The sequence below is a fragment of the Saccoglossus kowalevskii genome, chromosome 1 (genome assembly GCF_978046115.1).
Source record: "Saccoglossus kowalevskii chromosome 1, keSacKowa6.1, whole genome shotgun sequence".
Taxonomy (NCBI): Eukaryota; Metazoa; Hemichordata; class Enteropneusta; family Harrimaniidae; genus Saccoglossus; species Saccoglossus kowalevskii.
Window position 1 is genome coordinate 37,839,966 of NC_140641.1, and position 17,536 is coordinate 37,857,501.

Here is a 17,536-nt window from a genome sequence, read left to right on the forward strand (position 1 = left end):
TTTTTGCGTACGTGCAAACTTTGAAAACTATACCCCTTTTTACGCGAATATCGTAATGTACGGCGTGCAGTAAACGCTTATAATAGAGAGGACCTAGTAACTACGTAATCTGCAAATCTTGCCGATATTGGTGAATATCATATCAAATAAATTTTGTCCCAGAGAATTGACTATTTTAATTTATTGCTCGTTGGCTACGCCTGAATTATGTTGGTAATGCTATTCAGGGTGCTAACCACTGTACCCTAACACCTGTCTGCTGACGTGCCAAGACTAGGTGTGAATAACACAGAAAACCTTCATATAAACAAATGACATGCGAGCTTTACTTTCAAATTTGACTTCAAGGAAATCACGATACTTAGTAATAAATTTGCAATGAAATATTCAATGTTGACTTTATGCCATATATATATAATTTTACTTCTCACTGGTACGAAGCAAGTGCGACGTGTTTATATAGATTTTATGTCGTGCACCGGAAAAAGTAAGGAATATCATTTCAACTCGAGAAGTTTTTGTTATGACGGAATTCGATATCGAAATCGAGGCTAGTTCAATTTTCAAACTTTGACCTTTACATCAGCTGATGTTCCCGACTGATATGTCGGCGAATGTGTTCTCGCACTTGTCAGGCAAAGTCCCATTTCGCCGTCTTTCTACCGTTGTAAATCATTTGCTAAGAGTGCCCACGATGTCGGGAAGTCGACCTACTGCTGGTATAATTAGTAAGTGTGTACACAATTATTGTTATTTACTACGGGCGACCTTTGACTTTTATTAACGTAAACCTGTTGGTTGACTCACACCTCTGGAAATTACGTCATTTCTAGGAAACACCCCCGTACGTGCACATTTTACATTTCCTCTTCATTCTACACAAGGTTATTACTGTGTAACATACCTAACATCTATTATTTCAGTTGCCAATTTTACAGTACACGAATGACTGTACGTAATTGCAGGTGCTTTTATGACATGACCGTATTTGTTGTATTTGTATCATTGAAATCGACGGTTTTTAAATCATAACTGCTGAACAAGTTTACGTACTGCTGAACCGCGCATCTCCATCCATCCCATTGCATGACGGAGTACGTAACGTAGCTCCACGCTTAGCCCGTAGCCTTACAGTAACACTGGCAGAGTTATTGATCACTTGTAAATAACTTGCCTAATTAATATTCTTTCAATATTTTATATTTATAGTTATTGGAGACGAGATTCTGAAAGGGCATACTCAAGACACCAACTCGTTTTTCCTATCGAAGCAGTTATATTCACTCGGCATCAGAGTTGAAAGGGTATGTAAAAAATTAGTTCATTGTTGTTATGTTTGATTATCATTTGTAAAACTGTAAAAATTATGAATTCTCACAGACGGACCAAACAGGAAGTCAGTAGAAAACAAAAGATTTTTTCGTTAGCGTGGGTAAAGATTGGTTACCATGGGGGGAAAACAGAGGTGCTAATCCAAAAATTCATTGTCTTTTCCTGTTTGTGATTGGTCCAGGTAACGTTAGGGAGATTGTGAAGTAGCTCCGACTGTGAGAATAAGGAGTAAATTATTAATTATTCGCAATGTGATTGATTCATAGCTATGTGTGGAATATAAATATTATTTGCTGGATTCATTTATGTGACATATGACATTGTCATATTCTAGTAATTAAGAACATATATTGAATCATACACACAATAATATTAATTTATTTATTTAATTACTTAACATTGACATTTCACAATGTCCCCCTCCCCCCGCACTACATTTTTTCTTTGAATCATAGTACGTTCACACAGCAGCATTCTAGTGGAGCTGAACTACTGCTCCTCCCACCGATCATAGAGGTTAAACCGATGAATAAGAGATTATCTCCAATGGATTTACACGGACGGGCCGAACGAGAGCTGAGATCTGCAAATTCAGTTTGATCAGAGTCGAACGGAACAGTGTCCTCAAATAATTAGTACATGCATGGAGCTCCTTGGTACATGTATAAAAAAACATGGCTGAAAATGATTTTTGTGTTGTGCTTGTGTTGTTTCTTCACATGGCATGATACTGTCGAGCTGGGAGAAAATAAATAAACAGTCGCAAATCTGAGCATGGCGGTAGAAAAGACAACGCACTGATGTTATGATTTAGGTACTAGTTTCTTGAATAAACAGGAAACACGACAGCTAAAATTTGTTACAGTCTATTCGCTTAAAGGCCCAGGTATACTGTTTATATTGTCATGCAAATTAATCATTTTGTAAATGTTCAACTGTTTTGATATGTGTTACAGTTGTCAATCTAAACCTACTAGACTAGGAACACGTCATCGTACCGTGACCATTTCCACGAATTTCATCTTTGTTGATTTTAAAAAGTTTCTTCAATTTCCATTGGATCTGTTCAGTCTTTCTTTCAAGTTCGTCGCATAATTTCATATGCCATTTTTCTGTTTCCCGGTGAGTTATCAGTCGCAGTATTTCTTTACTTTGCCAAATACATGTGGATATTCGAGCGTGTACCTCTTTGTCAAGCCGGAAATTGCGTGAAATTACGAATGATGTTGTCTCTGCCATCATAATTAAAATGAGAGGTTACTTGAATAAAACGATTGAGGGCCGATAGTTGGGCCCTGATATGTATACACGGACGGGGCCATGTCGGGGCTCATCTTTATCAGAGTTCAAGCCTGAGGGTTTATTGGAGCCGAACTTGGCTCGAGCCAAGTGTGTATACATGGCCATTTTTGCTGGCTCGAGCCAAAGGTCTCTGATAAGATAGTGTTGTGTGAACGTAGCAATGGTCTATGCTTTTAGACAATGTTTCATGTTTATCATCATGATCTTATTATCACCAATTTTGAATTGGCAATTCCTATTTTTTGTATAGCATTACTCTAAACATGATGGTCCAGATGTTTACTGTAGTATTAGTCTTTGTTATTATTTTGAATAGTCAGTAGTAAATTTGTCTTGCAGGGTTGACAAAAAAACCAAATACATCACAGACTCTGCTAATTTAAACAATTAAAATTTATAATGATAATGAAAAACAGTAACACTGGTCACAGTCCCTCTATCCCTAAATTCGGGCTAAATTCATTAAAAATTTTAGAGACAACAACACCTTGAAATTTGACTTTCCCTCGACAACTTTCAGATCGTTGTCTTGAATTTCATTTTTTTTTTATTATGTTTAATTTCATTAGTAGACTGCCTATTATGAGTGTATTTTAGACATTTATTCTTGTCATATTAGATTATATTAGTCATTTTTGATTAGCTAGTGCCATTTGTATGTAGTTTGTTCTGTATTACTTTCCTTATCCTGGATTTTCATATTCTTTGTTAGGTATAACCAATTTAATTTAATTCCTACCAAGGATTTTTACATCCTTCAATAAACCTAGGCTCTGAAGAAACCTTTATGATTAGCCTCACTTTCATTTTATATCATGTATTTGGTCTTATTTTTTTGTTGTCTTATTACCAGGGTTAGTACAGTACCTAAAATACTAACTATTGTCAATCAGTCTGAAGCTATTGTTTTAGCATGATTGACAGCTAACATGATTCCTTGGTGACAAATATAAACTGTGTTGTCCATTCTTTTTAGACAACCAAATAGTCCAGGGCACACACTTCCTGTCTGATAAGTCTGATTGACAGGTCTTCTGAAAGCGAGGCGTTGTCATGGAAGCTAATCCTTTATTTATTTTTTAATCACTTCAGATCTCTGTGATTGGTGACGAGCTGTCTACAATAGCTAAAGAGATAGCAGAATTTTCATCTCGGTTCACTCACGTTATCACTGCCGGTGGTATTGGACCTACTCACGACGATATAACATTTGCAGGTAAGGCACATCTTAATAACATTAGCTCATCATCAGATTTGATATATCCCTGTTTCCTATTTTATTATTTATTATTCACTATTACTTTCACAATGTCATTATTGATTTGCAAAATGTAATACTGTTTTTAGCTCCATGGTTATAACATGAATGATGAATTACCAATGGTTGTGTTGAGGCTGTCTGCATCCATGATGCTGTTTAATGGATTTTGGTTAAAAACCGTTTAAAGGGTACTTTGCTCTTAGAAGCCATATTTGGATAACATTTATTTGCCAAGTACAATGAGTCCATGGTTATAGTTGTATAGTTATTTATCAAACCCTGGAGTTTTTGGCTCCATGCTCGTTACGTAGTTTGTAGTTCCATGCTTCAACATTTTAGAGATCTTGATCAAATCGACCTAGTATTGACCTACCTTGATCGACCTAGTCGTTCAAACTTGAACAGATTAGCAAGAAATAAAAAGGGTCAGCAAAAACAAAAAAATATTTAATCTTCCTAATATCTGCTGTTCATCCTGGGGTTTTAGGTCCATGATTGTAATAAGCATTTTAGGTAATCACTTCAGATTAGCATTTGGTGACTATCTTCCATGATTTTTCCCAATTCTTGTTACTTAAGAGTGCTGAAGCAAAATGAACTGTACATACCCTGGTAGTTATATATGAACATATGAGCAATTTAAATATGTTCAAACCATTTATATAACATGTTCTATCAGAAAAAACAGTTCCACTAAAGGTTAACTCTGCTGTCACTCTGGGTTATTCAAATTCTATTTTTTCCCCCTCACATAATTATCATTTGCAATACCTAATATAAGTAGAATCCCTCAGGCCTTCTACAGTACACAACAATGCTAAACAAAGAAAGACTACAGCACTGATGTTATGCCTGTAAAACATTGACCTTTTTATCTTATCAATATCAGTTGATGTGGCAAACTAAATCTTCTGTCTCATTGTGATGTTAGTTTAATAGTATATGTATGTATGTATATATATATATCGATACTCCCATGTTGCATCTCACTTATGTGAAAAATAGAAAGATTAGCTTCCTGCTCAGAAAGATGTTTATGTACATTATTCAACAGAAAATTGTCCACATAGTACAGATTTAACATTACAATTTGTGTTCACATCTGCTTACTGATTATATACTGTAAAATGACTAATTTTCATTGGGTTTAAATTTCATTTCAGGCATATTCAGTGGGTTTCAAATTCACAGTTTTATCATTTAGATAATGTGTTCTATGCTCAATTTTACATATTCACTGGGTTTTAATTTAGCGCATTTTCCAGTAAGCGAAATAAAAGACTTTTTGGATGTTTTTATATGAAATTTATTTTCACTGGTTTTATACAAGTTGAGTGTAATGTAAGAAAAAAGGTGTATTCGCTGGATTTTATTTTCGCTGAATCATTCCTTCCAAGCGAAAATAAAGTATTTTACAGTAAGTGAGATAAATAAAAGTAATTACTGGTGACTATTAACTCAATGGTCTAGGCATTAGTAATGAAAAGGTTTGTTATAAATGGTAGACTATAGAAATGTTTTTAGCTAGATGCTGTTGACTGTGTCCAGTCATGGAGGTAGAAAAGAGAAGGAGTGAGGACGCTATTGTTTCCGCTTGTTTCATGATGCTTTGGATTTATTTACTCAGTACACATTGTAATTATTGGCAAACACGCTGTCAAGTGTCACTGTTAATCGGCTTACGTGTTTCGGCTGTATTCGGAAGCTTCACGAAGATTCTCGACGCACTGCGCATGCCCAAACAGATAACAATAATACAAAATGCAGCGAAAGATGTACGCTGAGTGTACTCAATGCCCCAAATCTATTGCAACAAAAAGCGCGATTTTCAACATCTGCACAGTTATGCACACCGATGAAAAATGCCCTGTCAAAACATCTTGTTATAAACTTATCATGTATTTTTAAATTTCACTACGAAAATTTGAGGGATTTTTTCAATCAATGTCCAAAGTTGGACGACTATTTTGATGAAAAATATCAGAAAGGAAGTAATCACACATCGTCCGTATGCTGAATTTCCGGTACCTACAAGTGTGAAATGACCTTTGTGACCCGATAAAGGTCATTGCGCATGCACAATTCTTTTATTTATGGTTTGCGCATTCAATTTTATAGACGATGTTTAAACGGAATTTATTTTTTTCAGTCCTACTCTCGTTTTCTTGTGTAAATAAGCGGCTATCATAAAGTAGATAAAACGACTTCTAAACAAAAACAATAAGTGGCTTAGCCAGAGCGAAGACAAAAAATGTTTATGAGATTAACATGGGATTAAATAGCGTCCTCACTCTTTTTCTTTTCTACCTCCATGGTCCAGTGATCTCATCAATTCAGTGAATCATTGTTAGTGTCAACTATTTACTCTTTCGGCTTTTTGAAAACTACAAGCCTGATTGCTTTGATACTTGGTGTATATGTACTTTGGACAGACCTCACTCGATTTATTCATTTCATGATAATATCTTTAATTCTCTGATGAATATTTTTGTAATTTTTGGTAAAAAGTAGTATTTTTGACTTCTTGTTAAAAACTCAAGTCTAATTGTTTTGATATTATACATATAGGTACAAGTAGACTTCCCTCAGATTTGTTCATTTCTTGATGATATCTTAAATTCTCTAATTTTGATGACTATTTTTGTCATTTTGGGTAAAAAGTGATATTTTCAACTTCACTTCTTGTTAAAAATCGTTAACTAATGATACCTTCCATTGTTCAATTAGAATGTGCATTGCTAACAGTGGAGATATCTCAGTCAAGAGGCTGCTTGTTCTAGAATGCGATGTTTAAAACATTTTCTTGTGTCTACAACTCAGGTGCAGCCAAAGCATTTGAAGAGAGGCTAGAACCACATCCCATACTAGTAGAGCTTTGTAGAAAATATTTTGGTCAAGATGCTGCCCTTGATTCACCTAAGTTGAAGATGGCACATGTAAGCATCAACTTGGGAAATTTCCCTTGCTATGCCAATTCACTGCCAATTAGTGCAATGATCTTAAAACGTACTTGCATTTTGAAAAGAGCCTTGCATGAACTGTTACTCTTGCACAAAACTAATCATGAATCAATGTATCACATGATATACATACTAAGAAAAGGAAACATAATTTATAAATTGCTGTTTCACCAACATTCACACAGTTGAAAACCACCTTGTCACATGATTTTGTCCACAGTAATAAAATGTTGAGACAGATAAGTGACATTTTGGAACCTCTTCACAAAAGTCATCAAACATAAAAAAATAAGATGTTTGTACCACATTGCATGTTATTACAACTGGGATTACTGTAGAACACGTTGAAATAGCTGCATGCAATATTAAGTGTTGACTATCTCATCGTGAGAATATACTTTCTACATCTTGAATTAGCGGAATTACAGATTAGCTAAATTAGTTAAAATAACATGCTAGCTAAAAAGACGCGTTTTACAGTACCGATACTCATCTTCCACATTTCAGCAAGCCAAAAATACTAACCATTTGACTTAGGCAAATAAATATCTAAAAGAATTATTAAAAGATTGTTTTGTTTTTCCAGATACCTGCTTCATCTGAACTTCATTTTGGTATTAATAAAAAGACAGGTGAACAAAGTAAATATCCCATAATATCAGTTCGTAACGTGATTATGTTCCCTGGAATACCAACATTAGTAGAAAGAGGATTTAGCATTGTTAAGGTATGTATGCCATCGGTGTTGGTTGAATACCAATACTAACAGTTCAGTGGAAAGTGTGTACTGTGAACTAAGAGTTTGTGCAATGTTTGATAGTAGGTTGATGGCATGTGTGCCTGCTTCTCTGCTGTTTTTTCAAAAATTATGTGGTAATGTTTTTTTTTTACGCTGTTATTCACAGGGTACTGATTTTTTACATCTGTGACCTTTATATTACCTTTGAAGACATAGCTATCCTTTTCTGCCATAGAGGGTGTACTTTTATCAACTTAAAATGCAAATAAAGGAGATCACTGCACTATGATGTGTAGTTACTAGAAATTTTATGGGCACTGCAGATTTGTTACAGCACTCCAGGTATTTTAGTGCAGTACACTGCGTGTCATACATTTGATAAAACTGCTTAAATTAAACATTTCATTTATGTTTTCCACAAATGCCACAAATATAATTTTATCTGATTTGCATAATATTTCATGAATAGTGCGTTCAATTTAAATTGTTTTTTTTTTTGCAGGACAAAGTTCTTCAAAACTCTGACATGTTCTACATTCGAGAAATTTACACAAAATCTGATGAGGTTTCCATAGCACCGATACTCAATCAGTTCAATGCCAAGTATCAAGATACTATACAACTAGGATCTTATCCCGATTGGTTGAACAAGTGAGTACATTCTCCCTTACTATTTAAGTATAAACAATTGAACACAACTAACTGTGAGACTCATTTAATTTTTGTGGTCATTTATCTGACAGTTTGGATGAATATTTTCATATTTTTTATTTTATTTCATCAACTAAGTTATAAAAATCAACCACATCTGCTGGTGATGTAATATTGTAGTTCTAGATTGTTCTTGCTGAGGTCAAATGAAGTCAACCAAAAAGTTTTCCCCCTATGCATCTATCATACTGTAACCTACATATAATGACTTTAATTGTCAATGAAATAGTATTTTAATAGTGTACCTTTCAACATGGGTTGAAGGACATATGCTTGTAGATTAATGATTACAGTCCGTACTGTCCTGTAGAGTACCGGTAAGTCCATTGTGTGACCTTAATGGATGACCTGCTGACCTATTGTAGCGCTATAAATAGAATTAAGTTAAAATGGCATGGTTTGAAAATATAAACAAGTTTATATTATTTGTCCACTAATGCCAAGCGCTAGAATTTAGAAAGACAACTTATAGTCGTGAACATGAGTCTCTTATAATCAGCCTTTCAGGTTGACTAATACTGTTTTACAAATAAAGTTGAATTTGAAGTGGACATGCAGGAGTTCTCACGTGAGAACACGTTCTATCACAATACAAATAAGACAGTGACCCCCCCCCCCATTTTTTTTAAAACATAACTCCCAACATTATCTTGAGTTTCAAAACGTGTTTAATTTTTTTCATAATGGCATATGGGTTGCGTATCGTGTTCTTCTGTGTATTATTAAAATAGTAACCTGTTTCAATCTGAACAATTTGGTCTGTTTATCCAATTTTTGTTTTCACATGTCCAAATTTCTTGATGCTTTCGTGTATTGATCAGCCTTGATGGAGACTTAATGTACTTGTCTGTTAAATGCATCATTATTCGCTGTTTTTTTTGTTTTCACCACTAATTAAAATCTTCTAAACTAAATCCACATCAACATGTAAAATAACAATGTTATTCATTGTTTCCCTGACAAGTTAGTAAACTTGAAACAAAGTGAAATTTTTCGAAGCATTTAAATAGCAAAATTAAAACAGTGAAAATAAATGGTTTCACAGTATGTAGATTTCATTTGTCATGCGTCAATGCACGTGGTTTAGCATGATGATATCTCTACTGATTGGATTGTTTAAAGCGTACTTTGACCTTTTGCAAATATTGTGATCATACCATAAATCTAGGCATGGTATGTTCTTTCATCACAGGAGTCGAACAATTGTCTGGTGGTGTAGGTGTAAGTTTGTGTGATTATAATTAATACCTGACATGTAATATTTACTTTCAGAATTCAAACCCGGCGAAAATTGAAATGCTTTTACAAATCCCCAACCTTGTTTAAATGGTTACAATTCAAAAAACTGCTGGTACCTCCACTGTCGTATAACTTGTAAAAGCATACAGCTTGACTCAGTGTTGTGAATGTTTCTTTTGCCATACAGCTATTACAGGGTAAAGCTAACGCTTGAATGTGATTGTAAAGAAACTTTAGACGTCGCGCACGAAGAGCTGCTCAACATGCTTCCCTCAGGTACAGTATAAATATGTGGTTGTTTCAACATGTCGCTCATGCTGTGTTTTTCTAAAGACAAAGTGACTATGTATAGCCGCATTGACCTTCCTTCATTTGTTCTCACAAATGCCATTAAATCGCTCTAGCACTGCAAATTAGACTGTTTACAGTCCTTGAAATGATGACACATCATCAATTTGTATGCAAATGATATGTAAATTATTATCGGATAATTTGAATAAATCATATTTAAATTATTCAAAAATATTCTAATTTCATTTATTTTCATGTTTGTACATGTACTGGAGTGCACTATTATTCTGCATGTAATATTAGATACTGTGTTTGTCAAAACAGTCAGTCAGCCCAAAAACAAACATACCAGGGGTAGATAGCAAGATAAAATGATTTGTTTGCAATTTTTTGCTGACCTTTTGATTATGGTCCAAAATTAACAAAGGGGTAATAAAAAAAAATATCAACAATGTGCATTGGAATTTTGGTGAATGAGGTTGAATAGCTTAGATTGTAAAATCATTAATCATTAATCTGCTAATTTAAATTTAAATCTAAGTGAGTATGTAAAATTACAACAGAAATCTTTCTTTCAATGGGAAATATAGAATCCAGTGAATATGTTTGAATTACAAATATCAAGAAATTAACAACCAGAGAATATAAATACTTCTACAGTAATGGTACAAAAACAAGTAGTGTATCAAGCAATGAATGCTGGGTAATTTGTATGTAATGTGACGTTGCTGTGATTATATAAAGCACCTCTTCTTCACCTGATTCAGTACATTGGGGAGAACTGTTACAAACATTTAGAGGGGGCGAGGTTACCAAGGAAACAAACTGCAGGGGGTTGCAACTCATGGACGTTATCCTATTGTGCCAAATATTGTAATCTGGCCAGGTTGTTTTATACAAGTCCAGTGGAAAAAAAGAGGCCCAACCGTGTCTAGGATATTTTGTTACTTCAGTCGTGTACTGACGCTGGCGGTTGGCGCATGATGGAAACAACAATTTACTGTCATGCAGTAGGTTGAAAAGGTAGATACCAGTAGCAATGACATCACTATAATATATAATTTTTCATTATTTTGTTTAATTATCCTTGACTGCATCCTGCCAACGATTTTATTCATCGTTTTCAGAGCTTGTCGTAAAGTACGAAAAAGATTCAGTGGTCAAAGCAGAAGAACAAGTTTACTCGATCGTAGAATCAGACCGTTTAGATGAATATGTAGAATATTTAAGAAGGTCTGTGAGAACGATGGAAGAAGCTCTTGACAAATATAAATTGGATGAAATTTGTATTGGATTCAATGGTGGGAAGGACTGTACAGCTCTCTTGCATTTGTTTTATGCTGTAGTTAAAAGGTAGAATGTTTTTGTGATTTTAACTCATTTTATTGATAGATAGTACATGTTGGATTGCGTTGCAAGCATATTGACAATTGTATTAATAAATTTAGAAACTAAATTTAAATATCCGGTAGTAATTACAATTGATGTACAGACGACGAGTAGAGACAAGTCCCTCAGTCGTTTCCCAGTAAGCTATTATTACATTTTTATTGATTTATAATGTTCGATGAGTTAATGTTGTGAGAACATACTGGTAACTGCCATATGGTAATAGATTTTATTACTGACAAATCATATAAATGCTCTTAATGTAATGTGAAATAATTCTAGATTCTTATGTGGTGTTCCCACATCCTCCATTGACCACTATTTCAAGGAGATAACCCCACTGTTAACAAGTCTTTAGAGTTCAGCAATGTAATTAGATATTTACATTACACACAAATACCATATTTTCTTTATTAGAAGCACATCTTCAATAGAATCACATCTAAGCAAAACAGCGTGTCCATTGTGAAATGCATCATTGAAATGATATGTGACCTATTTTGCGATAGACAAACATCTGTCATTTATGTAAACTCATAAGCTTACTAATAGAGCAAATACAGTAGGATGTTTACAATCTTCTTGTTGTACAGAATCATCTGATGGTACAGTTGTGTAATAAAGATTGTCAACTATCTAGACACATTTTATGACAATGTATATTATGCAAATTATTGCACTTTTTTTTTTTGTAGAAAATACCCCAAGTATGATGACCATTTACAGGCTTTATATATCAAAAATCACTCTACTTTCCCAGAAGCAGAAACATTTTTTAATGACTGCACCAAAAGGTAAAGCTACTAATCAATCTATACTCATCCAAATAACACATTGTTTGAAGTCATTCCTCTCTTTGCATGTGTCAGTTCACAATATCTGACCACAAGAGGGCAGTGTTCATGGTAAATCAAGTAGAAATGCAGCAGCAACTTGAATTCATGCAAGATTCATCTATTTGGTTCAGAGAATACCGGTAATTACACTTTAATGCCATAAGTTACAGCAGGCGTAATGTTGTGGTATTCATCCTACCATAGTAGAAAATGTGAATTCCAAATATGGAATGATTACGCACGTAAGCGTCCTATAATAATAAATACAAACATGGGTGCCACCAGGGTTTGACCAGACTCCACACAAAGAATTTTGCTGATTCTGTTCTAAACTTTTTTGGTTTCAGCATACCAATGATGCAGCGGTATCCTTGGAAGGAAAAGATGTATAATAATAAGGTTATTACAAAGATACTTCAAAAGCACTCAGACAGTACACTGTTGCATCTCCACTGTACTGTCTTCGTACATATTTTGAGGTATCCTCATAATAACCTCATATTATAAAGTACCTTGTCAAAATTCATAGTTCTGTGAAATAGGAATGTTTTGGCTGTAGGTTTTGAAAGCATTTTAATGATCCAAAAAATGATAAAAAAACATTCCTGATTGAATAAATATTAAATAAAATAAACTTTTAATGTAATTTTGTTGTTTTCCACTCCTCAGATACAACTTGAAATCTTATACAATACAGAGTAGTATGAAAGTTGCCTTGCTGCAGTTAAAAGAACAAGCCCCACATGTAAAAGCAATATTAATGGGAACAAGAAAATCTGACCCATACTCAGGTAAGTTTATTTTAGGTTTGTTATGCTGCCCTCTATAGTCCATTTTCTGAGCGATGCAAAGAATATCCATAGTCAAAGATGTGGTGTTTCGCATATGTGCAAATACTGGGTATGTGGTGTATCGTAAACCTGTACCGTAAACTTGTACATGTGAAATTCTGCAACGCATCTAGCTGCTGTCTGTAACAAGTCACTCTCTCGAATAATTTAAAATGATACCTAGCTCTGAATGTAGCGCTTAATTCACCAGAAAGTTTGAAATAAAAATAATACTCATTGTTATTTTGCTAATTTGTTGGTTTAAGGGCCATTTTTTATTCTTGCCAACATTTTAATGCATAATCTTACAAATTTATTTTTCAACAGTTACTATAGGTAACCAGTAAATGGTTGATTTTGCTCTGACCGTAATTTTTACTGGCTACAACAGGACTTGATCAAAACTAGAAAAGAACTATAAAAAAATTATGCCAGTTTTTAGCTCCGCTGTGGACTTTGTCGAGCGGAGCTTATCATATGAGTGATTGTCCGTCGTCGTTCGTGTCAATGTTTTACTTTTTCGACTTCTTCTTGAAAACTACAAGCCTGAATGCTTTGATACTTAGTGTATATGTACCAGATTTGTTCATTTCATGATGATATCTTCAATTTTCTAATTTTGGTGAATATTTTTGTCATTTTTGGTAAAAAGTGATATTTTCAACTTCTTGTTAAAAACCGCAAGTCCAATTGCGTTGATATTACATATATAGGTACTACATGTGGACCTCTTGATATCTTTAATTCTCTAATTTTGGTGAATATTTTTGTTATTTTTGGTAAAAAGTGATATTTTCGACTTCTTGTTGAAAACCGCAAGTCCAATTGCTTTGATATATTATACATATAGGTGTACTACATGTGACAACCTCTCTCAGATTTGTTCATTTTCTAATGATATCTTCTGTTCTTTAATTGCCATGTGCTTTGCTAACAGTGGAGCTATCTCAGCCGACAGGCTGCTTGTTAGTCTCCGTTCGGACGTAGTCCGAAAATGGGGACTTGTGTTTTGCCCTGTGTGCGTTCGTGCGTGCGTCCGTGATCACCTGTATCTCGAACATGCATGGACCGATTAAGTTCAAACTTCACTCATACATCACACATTATATGGGACATATGCACATGCATTTTTTTTATGATCCGATTAACGATAGCCGAATAGCGGCCATTTTAAGGCCGAAAATGTATCAAAATCGCACATTTTCACCATTCCGGACCCGGATCTCAGTTATGCATGGACGGATTTTGTTCAAATTTGGTACATACATTAAACATAATAGGACCTTGATGCACGTCATTTTCTTTTTTGGATCGGGTTTGAAATGGCCGACTGGCGGCCATTTTGTTTTAAAGAATTCAGTTTTGGATCTGTATCTGAGACATGCTTGGATTGATAGAGTTCAAACTTCACACACACAAGGTACATCATGTCACAAATATGTATGTGCATTTGTTTCATGATCTCATTAACGATAGCCAAATGGCGGTCGCTTTAAGGACGGAAATGCATCAAAATCACGTATTTTCACAATTCCGGAACTGGATCTCAGTCATGCATGGATGGATTTTGTTCAGATTTAGTACAATGTGTTGTACATATGCAGGTGCATTTCGGTCATGATCTGCTTTGAATGTATATGTCACTCAAATATGAACGGAACGGGGACGTGTCATTGACAATGACTTGTTGATTTATGAAAGACGACAAAAGTCAACTCAAGAGTTAATCTACTGATTACTGAATGAACTAATCTTAATTTATGCGTTTATTTTATGTTTTCAGCCAAACTTGATTCGTTTACCATGACTGATCCTGATTGGCCGCAATTCATGCGAATTAACCCATTGTTGCATTGGAGATATCAAGATGTCTGGATGTTTCTACGGCAACTTTTTATACCATATTGTATCCTTTATGACCAGGGGTAAGTGATACAGAATTCATTATATCCAGTAAAGACATGATCTATGATTGTTTTTGATAGATTCTAAATGGACCAACATTGTTTCTGCAATGCTTCAATCATCTAAACACAAAACAAATGGAGTTAATTTGATGATGTAAACTAGTATTCATAAATTTTTAGATAGTTGTAATAATAATAATAAACTTCATGTTGCTAACCTGTTCCCTATGGATATAGATCTTCCACAGAATTTACAAACTCACTAAACTAAATAACTGGGTGTTTTTTTGTTTTGTTTTTTCACTTGACACACTTGGCTGTCTGCATTGTTATGAGAGAGTGATACATACTTGTACAACAACTTATTATTCCTGATTACTTTAATCTCATAGATATACATCAATGGGAGCTATGGACAATACAAAGCCTAATGCATTGTTAAAATACATAGATGAGAATGGAAAAACCTGCTACAGACCAGCTTATGAACTTGAAGATGAAAGCCAAGAAAGAAACGGTAGAAATGGCACCACTGATAAAAAATGGAACAAGGAAGTTAATCGTGACAAATAATGGCCGCTTGACGGCTATATTAATTTACATTTTATACTGACTGAGAGATACAAACTTGATAAATGAATTTTATGTTAATGTCAGTGTTACATTTCTACTGACAATAGCAATATAGACCAATTATTGAAAGTGAAAGCCAAGACTTTTGTAACTTTCATAACTGACTTTTTTGACTGACTTTTTATAGTTGCATTCAAGAGACTTTATTGGACAGACTGTTTTTTATTCAATAAATGGAGCAGGATTCATTGAATGCAGGTTTTTTAAAACATACCGGTATATTGTGTCACTTAGGTGAACAATGTTCAAATCAGATAAGTAGTGAGACAATAATCAATCACCTTGAATTATCTCTGACAAAATTAAAGAGTGGCTTGTAACGCATGTTCTTTTGATGATGCACCTATGAGAAAACACAATTTCTAGTCGTTTGCTTTGAAGTGATGTGGCTTCTGCTGACACAAATTTGTTATCAGATTGAGCGTTATTCGTCAGTTTAAAACAAATTCACTGCACTATAAACTAACATGGTTGAGAAAAATCTGTTTATGAAAAACCTTTTTTAAATACATGTTAAAAGTTGTCAGAACTGCACAAAACAAACTTTCACATGTCATGTTGGCAGACTTTGTTATAGATGTTTTTGCCTTAGTTAAATATTTATTGTCTACTGCCAGTGATGCTACAACTTGCAAGCTGAAATAAAACGATTTATAATACAGGGGGTCTTCCAACAATATTACAGAATAGAGCCCCCCCCCTCCTCTCTTGTAATGTGGGAGTATAATTATTAGCAATGAAGAGATCACTGTATCATGTAAATTAACAAAGGCTTTGCTTCACAACAAACTCCTCTTCACACCATCTATTTTACTAGTGTACACTGATTTTTCTAATCTTGCATACAGTCTTTCTTTTTGATGTTTTTTCAATAAAATATGAGTGTCTAACTAGCAAAAGTCCGGGTATCTGTTGTTTCTTGTTCGATCTACCTGGTTTTGCAGCAACCTGGCTCTCATATTTTATTGAAATAAACAAAACTGTATGGAAGTCTATAAACTGACCACTTCAAACATTGTGATCTCGAAAGCTTTTTTTAAGTTTTATTGATAATTGGAAAATGCAGGGTACTTGTAATTCTGTCTAATCAAATAAGGTTATCGTGGAAACAAATGTTATGTTGTATGTACTGTAAGCTTTCAAATATGAAAAGTAACTGTTGAGTTATTTATCGACCAATTTATTGTCCTCACTACAATAAATCGTGTCATAGGCACACGCTAAACACAGTTAACAGTTTATGTGAATCTGACTAATTACAAATGCTTCAACTGAAATTCCTGACACCTCGGATAGAGACGTGCACGTCTTTGAAACATTTTCACTGTAACACATTTTATAATAGGGATAGTCCACAGTTGCATAACACAATCAAAGAACTTGCGTTCCGAGTGTTTCATCAGGTTAAAAATGTTAATCTTATAACTTGGGTAGAGTTCCACTTGGTTAAGCTGCTAAAAAACTGGTTCATTAAGTTAAATTGGCTTGACCCCATTATAAACAGGATGCTGAATAAAAACTAGTATACGAGTAGTTCCCATTTTTGAATTCTCAGTTAAACAAGGGTAGCTAGTATTGTGTTATTGAGGTGTAATAGAATTGTCAGCACTTTGAGTTCCAGTGATGTGGGAAAATAAACAACTTGAAGTTTGAATAAATGATTAATTTGTAAAATTTTCTGAAAATACAAAGAATGGCATATATGACTACCAAACTGACGGTTCATTGCATTTTGAGAGGTTTGTACTGTAGGACACAAAACGCTTCAAGTCACATGGTCACTGCTGAAACAACCAGACATGCTTGATTTAAGGTACGAAGAAGCATCTACTGCACACCTTATTTTTTTGGAGTTTTTAAAATTAAAGCTTTTACAGCATAGTCCGAGAATCTTGCGTGAAATCAAACACCGCTCAGTGAATTTTGGCAATAATCCAGACACAGATGTGTAAACGCCAGAACAGTCATTTATATGAAAAAGTCATGGATGAACTTAAAAATCAGTGCACACGGCACTAGTGCAAATAAGCACATTCAAGTTCTCTTTTTCAGTTTGTATTCAAAGATGGTAGCCAGACCACGCAATTAGCTCCTCAATGTAACAAC

The 17,536-nt window shown here is 34.3% G+C and overlaps 1 protein-coding gene across 2 annotated transcripts; it reads left to right on the forward strand.

Moving 5' to 3' along the window:
* The first annotated feature begins 602 nt into the window (after positions 1-602).
* Positions 603-17,088, forward strand: LOC100376174 (bifunctional FAD diphosphatase/FAD synthase-like). Of its 2 annotated transcripts, XM_006819102.3 has the most exons (12): positions 603-728; positions 1,210-1,304; positions 3,727-3,850; positions 6,716-6,831; positions 7,442-7,582; positions 8,097-8,245; positions 9,732-9,820; positions 10,963-11,188; positions 11,920-12,018; positions 12,730-12,851; positions 14,674-14,815; positions 15,190-17,088. In XM_006819102.3, the coding sequence occupies exons 1-12, from the start codon at positions 605-607 to the stop codon at positions 15,368-15,370; spliced, it is 1,608 nt and encodes a 535-aa protein (XP_006819165.1). In that variant the 5' UTR covers positions 603-604; the 3' UTR covers positions 15,371-17,088. The 2 variants fall into 2 exon arrangements, with proteins under 2 accessions (XP_006819165.1, XP_085358014.1); XM_085501888.1 differs by lacking the exon at positions 15,190-17,088 and having other exon boundaries at positions 14,674-14,819.
* The last annotated feature ends 448 nt before the right edge of the window (positions 17,089-17,536 follow it).